At 34.4% G+C, this 8,929-nt stretch overlaps 1 protein-coding gene across 1 annotated transcript; it reads right to left on the bottom strand.

Moving 5' to 3' along the window:
- Window positions 1-157: 157 nt before the first annotated feature.
- Window positions 158-3,305, bottom strand: LOC122607543 (OVARIAN TUMOR DOMAIN-containing deubiquitinating enzyme 5-like). Its single transcript, XM_043780536.1, has 3 exons — window positions 3,164-3,305; window positions 1,637-1,736; window positions 158-1,242 (listed from the first exon to the last, which is right to left on the bottom strand). Exons 2-3 carry the CDS (start codon window positions 1,723-1,725, stop codon window positions 378-380), a joined length of 954 nt encoding a protein of 317 aa, XP_043636471.1. The 5' UTR covers window positions 1,726-1,736; window positions 3,164-3,305; the 3' UTR covers window positions 158-377.
- Window positions 3,306-8,929: the final 5,624 nt, after the last annotated feature.

The raw sequence follows: 8,929 nt of genomic DNA, 5'->3' as shown, positions 1-8,929 counted from the left end.
TTTAACCTTTACTATGATGGTTGACTCCAACAAAAAAAAAAACATAAGTTACATTCTCACAAAATGAACACGTATTTGCACTAATTTTGACCAGTACCCATAACAATCATGAATTCATATTCAAATCTGAATTATCATAAACTCGAATCAAAAACCATAATTCACAAGCCATCGAAAGATATATGGCAGCAATCGTATTATTCGGATGATATAAGCTCAAAATTAGGAACTTGAAAAATTGAAAAGGCAATACTACTACAAAGCCTAGATTCAAAGATTCAACACGGTTATATTGCCATTAGATACCAAAAATATGAAACAAAAAGCTATAAGTTAAATTCCAAGTATGGTTTTATCCTACCTGAAACTCTATGCTTTTAAACGGGCACGACAGAGTTATAATGCTCACCGAGCCCAAATGCATGCTTATGGTATGACAACATAATACTTGAGCTTGCAGAATCGCTAGATTTGTACTCCTTTCCCATTTCCACATCAGGAAAAGACCCAGAAAATATCATGATATGTTTCTTCAAGCAATGCGTCAGTGCACCGAGTTCAAGTTGACCACCCCAAGCAGCTGTTGACTCCACTTCATTACAGTAACTTTCAAACCTTTTCTCTACAACAGAATCATCATAATCCCCATCCGTAACAGTTTCCGAGAGAAAAAATGGAAGAAAATCAGAAGAATTTTTTCTCATATAATCAGCCACCATTTTTCTAAGTTCTTCAAATGTATAGAACGGTGAGCCTTTGACTTTTAACTGATCTTCAACAGCCCGATATAGACAATGACCATCTGGTTTGATTTCATTAATGATTAAACCACGGGGTTCAAGCTTTTTCTCTAATCTTTCATCTTCAACCATACGCTCACTTACAATATTGCTTTGTTCTTCTTGTATCCTTTGCTCCCGGGCAGCTTCCTCTTGGGCTCGTTTTTCTTTTCTTTTTGCACTTTTAGAAGTTTTTGCATGCTCCGTTTGGTTAGTAACCGAGACCCCAGCTATGGCTTTTGCCAAAATATCAATATTGTTTTCTTTGATATCTCCACTGGTAGTGGTGCTAGCATAGCCTACAGAAGCTAGTTCGGCAACCTGTTTTCCTTTAAGCTCAGTGATGAGTTGAGAGATCTGTTCTTCCACTTGTTTCTTCTTAGCTTTTTGTTCAGCTTTACTTCCTTTTGCAGCTGCTTTTTTTAGTGCAATTTCCTTGTTCTGTAGCTGGGTGATCTCTTTCCTGCAATTAATTTAGTAAATTGCATGTCTTGTTGAAAGGTCTTCACAAAAAGACGTAGTCACAGTTTGGATCAAATGATAGGTAATTAGGTTGATCTGGGAAATACTGGGCCTTTAATGGGTCAAAATTTAAATTTTAAAGCTAAAAGCAAAAATGGGTTGAAAGTCACACTATGTACATAAAGGCCAAGTGGCCAACAATGATTTAATTCATTGAATGACAAATAATCATATGTAAAAGAGTAATCGTTTTTTAAATTCATGGATAGAAAAAACATAAAAAAGGTAGTTCATCCCGACCCATACAAAAAAAAACTGTTACCTAACCTGTCAATTTTTGCCATCTGGAATCCAGATTCACATAACTTGCAAAACGGTTTTAGAAAATAGTTTACCTATGCCTTGAGAGCATCTCCTCGCGGGTTTCTTTTTCTACTTGAATTTCTTTAGTCTCTTTTTCTTCCAATCCTAGAGTACTTTCCATTTTACAAAACTCTGAAACAATAACAAAGAAAATACAAGCTAAGGTTCTAGAATTCTAGTACAGAAAGTTACAAAAGGGAAAAATTGAACACAATGAAGGCATATAATCATATATTTGAGGAAGTAAAAACTTTTGATAGCTGATAGAGGTCTTAAAGTTAGTATATCACATTATGAAGTATCTTATGCTCTATAGAAGACAGAAACACAAACTACAGTAAAGGGAGAGAACGAAACGGATAATATCTATATACCATCACATACAGATTAGAAAACAAAGTGATTAAAACATTCAATCTCCAGTCTACTAACTTATTTAGATGGGCATCTAGGTAGAGGTCGCAAAAATTAATGAACCAATCTGTCAAGTTACCTCTTCATACCAATCTACTTGCTGAATCAGAATTACAACAATTCTAGATATGCCAGATTCAGCAATGAATGAACCAATCATTATTTATCCTGAGAAACACCTTTAGCATAATAAGAGTGACGTGCCCTAAACAAAACTATAAGGTGCATCATAATTGGTACTTCAGTCTCTCTATATAGTGAAAAAGACTAGCCACAAACTCAACATATTTCCAGTCAATTGTATCTGGTAGACTAAAGCACAAACTGCATGATTGGTTATTTGTCATGACGATGCATATTTTTACTCGAAGAATAAACAAATACACATGAATTGCCTCCATATAGAACGACAAATCATGTTGACCACCAACCCGTTTTAACGTTTCCAGAAAGAAAGAAAAAAAAGATACAAAAAGGCATATACTACTACTACATTCAACTTCTAAAATGCTATGCTTTCAAAATTTAGGACAATTCTGCAACAAAAAATAGCAAGTAGCCTACTAGCTCGATATCTACCCTACTTTGCATTTGTTATGGCAACATGGTAACCCCCGATACACTTTTTCTTTCTATTCCGATTTATGCACTTGGGTCTTGGCTTATATATTTTTCGATTATATCCAGATTATGGGTCCCCGACTTGACGTCTGTAGCATCATGAAAGTATGTACTTTCATTTTGCCGATTTCGCCTTATAAATGAAGGTAGATTACTGGCATAAATCCTACTTACATACGTAACGAAAACGCGTAACTTCTTAATATTCAAACAAAACTCTTACTTATAGTTAGTTAGCTTATAAATTCCAGATAAGTCTAAAATATAGCTACATATTCACATTCTGATATCAAAATTGGCACTATAAAATTTTCCCCAAAAAAAAAGTTCAGATTTTTTGCAACAATTTCTAAAGCAAAAAGCTAATAAAACCCTAATTGAAAATCTGTAAGATAAAAGCCAACTCAAATTGGTACTGAAATTCAATTTAGTGGGAAATTAGCAACAAATTAGGGTTCTGATATCTTAAAAACAATAAAAAAAAGATTGGATAGAAAAATTATAAGAAAATGGATTGTACATACCAAAAGTTAAAGGATCCGATGATACTAGTGATTGAAAATAGATGAGAGAGGGAGGAAGAATCTAATTCACGTGGGAGATTTGGAAGGTTAAATAAGGAATTTGAAAGACTAAAAGCTTCTTGAACCCTTGTTTTAGTAGACTTAGAGTTTTATCTAACCCAAAACCATCCAACTCTTTCAACCAAAAAAGACTTTTTTTTATTAATTAGTGGGGAAAAATATATAAAAAAAATAACCTATTTACACAAATTTTCTATTAAAGGTAATTTATTTTGTTTTTGTCTATCTAAAGGATCCTATTTCCAAAATTTTCCTAATAAAGAGTATCTCGTTAGTTTTGGACAGACGACGCCCGTTAAATATCACGTCACCGATGTCACGTCATCAGATTTGCTGATGTGGCAGTTGACTTTGACTAACTTACATATGTTTGTTTTGGATAAGTTAGTCAAAGTCAACTGCCCCGTCAGCTAATCTGATAACGTGGCATCGGTGACATTGCACTTAACGGACGTCGTTTGTCAAAAACTAACGAGATACCCTTTATTAGGAAATTTTTAGAAATAGGGTCCTTTAAATAGACGAAAACAAAATAGGTTATCTTTAATAGGAAATTTGTGTAAATAGGTTACCTTTTTATGTATTAAACCCTAATTAGTATTGTAAATAATTGTGTATATTATGGATGTTTTAGAGAGATTGCATTTCTTATTTTATCTCATTTATCTTGGAGCCTACTCCAAGACTTGTGTATATATATCCCTCCACATTCTCAATGAAAGATACAATTTTTTTTCCTCTCTGTATATCTCTTCTTAATATTCTTATCACACGTTATCAGCACCTTGTTCTACATAAATCTGAGTTTAGAGGCCGGCTTCGATTGAGAACATGGATCGTAAGATGCATTTGGCTTTTGATGATGGTGGCATGTGTTTAGTGGATAGTGCAACGACACATACAATTCTCAAGAAAAGAAATTATTTTGTTCATTAGAGAATAACCGATGGAAATGTTAGCACAATTGCTGGTAGTGCAAAATTAATAAAAGGCTCTCAAACAGCAAATATTGTATTACCAGGAGGAACACGTACAATTTAAAATTGATGATGCACTATATTCCCCCAAGTCTCAAAGAAACTTGATCAGTTTTAAAGATATCCGTAAAAATGGATACCATGTTGAGACTACAAATGAAGGAGATAATGAGTACCTTCACATTACACATACAATAATGGGTAAAAAACATGTGTTGGAGAAATTACCCAGATTTTCTTCCGGGTTATATTATACTAAGATTAATGATATCGAATCGAATATGGTAATGAAACAAAAGTCTATGGATAATTTTATTATTTGGCATGACCGGTTGAGTCATCCCGGGTTAAAATGATGCGAAAAATTATTGAAAAAACTCATGGTCATACTTTAAAGTTTAAAGAATCAAAAGATCCTTGAGACTAAGGATATTACTTGTGTTGCTCAGTTGCTTGTTCACAAGGGAAGTTAATCACTCGCCCATCACCATCTAAGATAAAAAAAAATGAATCTATTGGTTTTCTGGAACGGATACAAGGGGATAAATGTGGACCTATACACTTACCTTATGGACCATTTAGGTATTTTATGGTTTTAATTGATGCATCGACTAGATGGTCACATGTGTGCTTTATCAAGTCGCAATATGACATTTGCGCGACTACTTGCCCAATAAATAAGATTGAGAGCACATTTTCCAGATTATCCAATAAAGACTATCCGTCTTGACAATGCTGGTGAGTTTACATCCCAATCATTTAATGATTATTGCATGTCTATTGGGATACAAGTTGAACATCCTGTTCATCATGTTCACATCCTGTTCATCATGTTCACACACAGAATGGGCTAGTTGAATCACTCATAAAACGACTTCAGCTCATAGCAAGGCCATTAGTGATGAAATCAAAACTACGAGTCTCTATTTGGAGCCATACTATTTTACACGCGCCAACACTAATTCGCATCAGACCAACAAGTTATCATGAATTCTCTCCATTACAACTGCTTTTTGGTCATGAACCAGATATATCCCATCTAAGAATTTTTGGGTGTGCGCCTGTGCGGTATATGTCCCAATTGCTCCACCACGCACCAAGATGGGACCTCAACGGAGGATAGGAATATATCTTGGATATGAATCGACATCTATAATAAAATATTTGGCGCCATCAAGGGGGGATTTATTTACGACTCGATTTGCTGATTGTCATTTTGATGAATCATTATTTCCAACATTAGGGGGGAGAACAAACAGCTGGGAAACGAACTAAGTTGGAAAGAATTTATGTTATCTTGATCCTCGAACTAAAGAATGTGAAATGGAAGTTCAAAGGATAACTCACTTGCAAGGATTAGCAAATCAATTACCAGACGCATTTACTGACCCAAAGAAAGTGACTAAGTCACATATACCCGCTGTTAATGCTCCAACTAAGGTTGACGTTATTGTAGGGAAACCTAACATTGGTAATGAGTCTAAGGTACACTTGAAACGCGGTAGACCAAATGGTTCTAAAGATAAAAATCCTAGAAAGCATAAAGGAGCAAATATTAAAGATGGTCAAGTCGAGGTTATAGAAGAGACTATAGGGTCATCTGAAAAGGCACTAGACATGATGGTTCAAGAAGAACCTCGGGTACCTGAAAATGTAAAGATCTCAATAAATTATATCATATCTAGGAAAATATGGAACCGAAATGAAATCCACGTCGATGATACATTTGCATATAGTGTAACGCTAGAAGTGATGGAAAATGATGAGGATCAAGAACCAAAGTCTGTTAAGGAATGCATGCATAGAAATAACTGGACAAAATGGAAAGACGCAATTCAAGCATAATCGAATTCTTTAGAAAAAATAGAAGTTTTTGGACCAATAATCCTTAATCCCGAGGGTACGAAACATGTGGGGTATAAATAGGTTTTTGTGCGGAAAAGAAATGAGAAAAACAAAATTGTGAGATATAAGGATAGATTGGTGGCACAAGGTTTTTCGCAAAGACCCGGTTTTGATTATGAGGAGACATATTCTCCGGTGGTGGATGCAACAACTTTTAGATACCTTATTAGTCTGGTAATACAAGAAGGAATTGATTTGCATCTAATGGATGTAATGACTGCCTATTTGTATGGCTCACTTGATACTGAAATTTTCATGAAACTTCCTAAAAGATTTAACATGCCTGAATCATGTAAAGAAGGTTCTCGAGAACATTATTCAATTAAGTTGAATAAGTCATTATATGGACTAAAGCAATATGAACACATGTGGTATAATCGTCTTAGTGAGTATTTGTTGAAAGAAGGCTATAAAAATGCATCTGTTTGTCCATGCTTATTTTTAAAAAGATCTGGATCTGAATATGTTATAATTGTTGTATATGTAGATGATCTGAATATAATAGGAACCACAGGTGAACTATCAAAGGAAGTTGAGTATTTGAAAAAGGGTTTTGAAATGAAAGATCTCGAAAAGACAAAGTTTTGTCTCGGATTACAAATTAAACATCTTAAAGATATGGAATCCTTGTGCACCAGGAAGCTTACATAAGAAAATTATTAAAGAGATTTTATATGGATAAATCACATCCATCGACTATTCCGATGGTGGTAAGATCTCTTGATGTTGAAAATGATCCCTTTTGACCTCCAAAAGATAATGTAACACCCCGACTAGGCGGAAAACTCAGGATGTAAGATAAAGCACACGCGCACATGGATGTTACATAGGAAAAGTTAAATGAGTGCATAGATTAAACATAAATAGTCGCTTACATAGTTCAAATCACAAATCATAGTTCCCAAACATAAATGTCAAACATAAGTTCTACATCATTCAAACAAATAGTAAGATAAGTTCCCACGCAGGGGAAACAGTTAGGCATATGGCCATCTATCACATAAGAATGCAAGCAAAACTCCAAATCCTAAGCCTGAAGTCTGCTACGAGTCCTATGCTACCAATCCTAGCCACGATTTGCTTGATTACCTAAAAGGAATACTTAAAGAGTCAACACAAAGGTTGGTGAGTTCGTAGGTTTGAGATCATATATGTTTGCTTGAAATCTCGTTTGAATCATAATAGTTTCTTTGAATAATCTCTTGATACATTCATCGTTTGAGTAAATAGTTTTATGCCGTTAAATGAGAATACACGAATAGTTGGTATGAAGTGGCATGACATGTTCATGTTACATAAGTATGAGTAGAGTATAATCGTGCACTTACAGTCGACCTGGCTAGTATGTATATCGTGCACTTACGGTCATCGTCATGACCTGACTAGTATATCAATCGTGCACTTACAGTCATCAACATGACATGGCTAGTATATCAATCGTGCACTTACAGTCATCATCATGACATGGCTAGTAAGTATCATTATCATAAAGTAGTCAAATAGCCATCGAATAACCAAAGAAAGAAGTTACGGCATATATGAAAAACACGTTTGTATTCCTTTCACCCCAAAGCATAAGTAAAAAGGGGCTACGAAGACTCACAGTGATCTGCTACAACGTAGTTCTACGAGCACAGAGTATAAGCACAGATATAGTAAAATATATCTACTCGAATCCAAGTATGTCTTGATGTCAACCTAATCACAAACCATTGAGCATAGATGGATACATGTATTAGTTCTCGTGATTATTTATTCACTAAGTCCTTGATGTACTGATGATTTGGTTCACTAAAGATCTTTAAACGTTTGACTCAAAAGTGTTTTTCATACACTAGACTCGTAATGAACGTCTTTGAACTCGCACTTTGATAAACAAGATTGAATATGTCTTAATTATACCTTAATTAGGGTTTCCTTGTACATGATAGACTGGGATTACAACTAAGTATAAAATCTGATTTTACAACTAACGAAAATAGGGTTTAAATTCGTAAAGTGTAGTTGAACGAAAATTAAATTCGTAAGGTATAGTTGAACGAAAATAGCTTTAAGTTCGTAAGGTATGCTTGAACGAAAATAGACTTTAAATTCATAAGGTGTATCTGAACGAAGATAGGATTAAATTCGTTTGAGGACTTAAGTTTGTTTGGAGATTAAGTTCGTTTGAGGGCTAAATTCGTAAGGTCTAGCTAAACGAATTTGACACTTAATTTCGTAAGTTTGGCTATCTTCGTTTGGAGCTAAATTCGTTGGCTAAGTTCGTTTTGAGGCTTAACTTCGTTTTGGAAGACTTAAATTCGTTTCTAGGATACTAAATTCGTTTTAAGTGTTTCTAGGACGAATTTGGGACTGTTCTAACAAAAACGAGGGTTTTGAAGATTAAAACATGTTTACGTCCCAAATTTGATCACGAAAAGGTTACTAAACACTTTTAGACACAAACACACTAACTTTTGACACGATTTTTACACCAAAAATGGACCAAATCATCAAGAACATACACTTGAAAAGTAAACTTTTATTTTGATGAAAATCTCAAAATTTGTTGTTGTTACCTGACAATCGATACTAGAAATATGTTTTGATTATCACAAAGAAGCTAAAAATGCAAGAAATCTTGGTTTAACAACTCAAAATCAAATGATGAATTTTGTGGGAGAAGATGGTGAATGTATGTGTGTGTTTTTAGAGAGAAAGAGAGGTGAGATGGGGAGAAAATGGTGAAGAAATGGAAAAATGGGGTTTTCTAACCCTTTTATAGTTTTCCCTTAATTAATGATTCTAATAAATGTAGGGTCTAAATGAAACATTTTCGGTCTAG

Source organism: Erigeron canadensis, chromosome 7 (genome assembly GCF_010389155.1).
Source record: "Erigeron canadensis isolate Cc75 chromosome 7, C_canadensis_v1, whole genome shotgun sequence".
In the NCBI taxonomy this organism is placed as follows: Eukaryota; Viridiplantae; Streptophyta; class Magnoliopsida; order Asterales; family Asteraceae; genus Erigeron; species Erigeron canadensis.
This window is presented reverse-complemented; position numbering and strand designations above follow the sequence as displayed.

What these genes read in the sequence shown, in the direction of transcription:
- LOC122607543 (XM_043780536.1), bottom strand. Translation starts at nt 1,725, where the DNA reads ATGGAAAGTACTCTAGGATTGGAAGAAAAAGAGACTAAAGAAATTCAA. An exon ending in GAGATGCTCTCAAGGCATAG is followed by an intron (nt 1,243 to 1,636) that starts GTAAACTATTTT and finishes AATTAATTGCAG; the next exon opens with GAAAGAGATCACCCAGCTAC.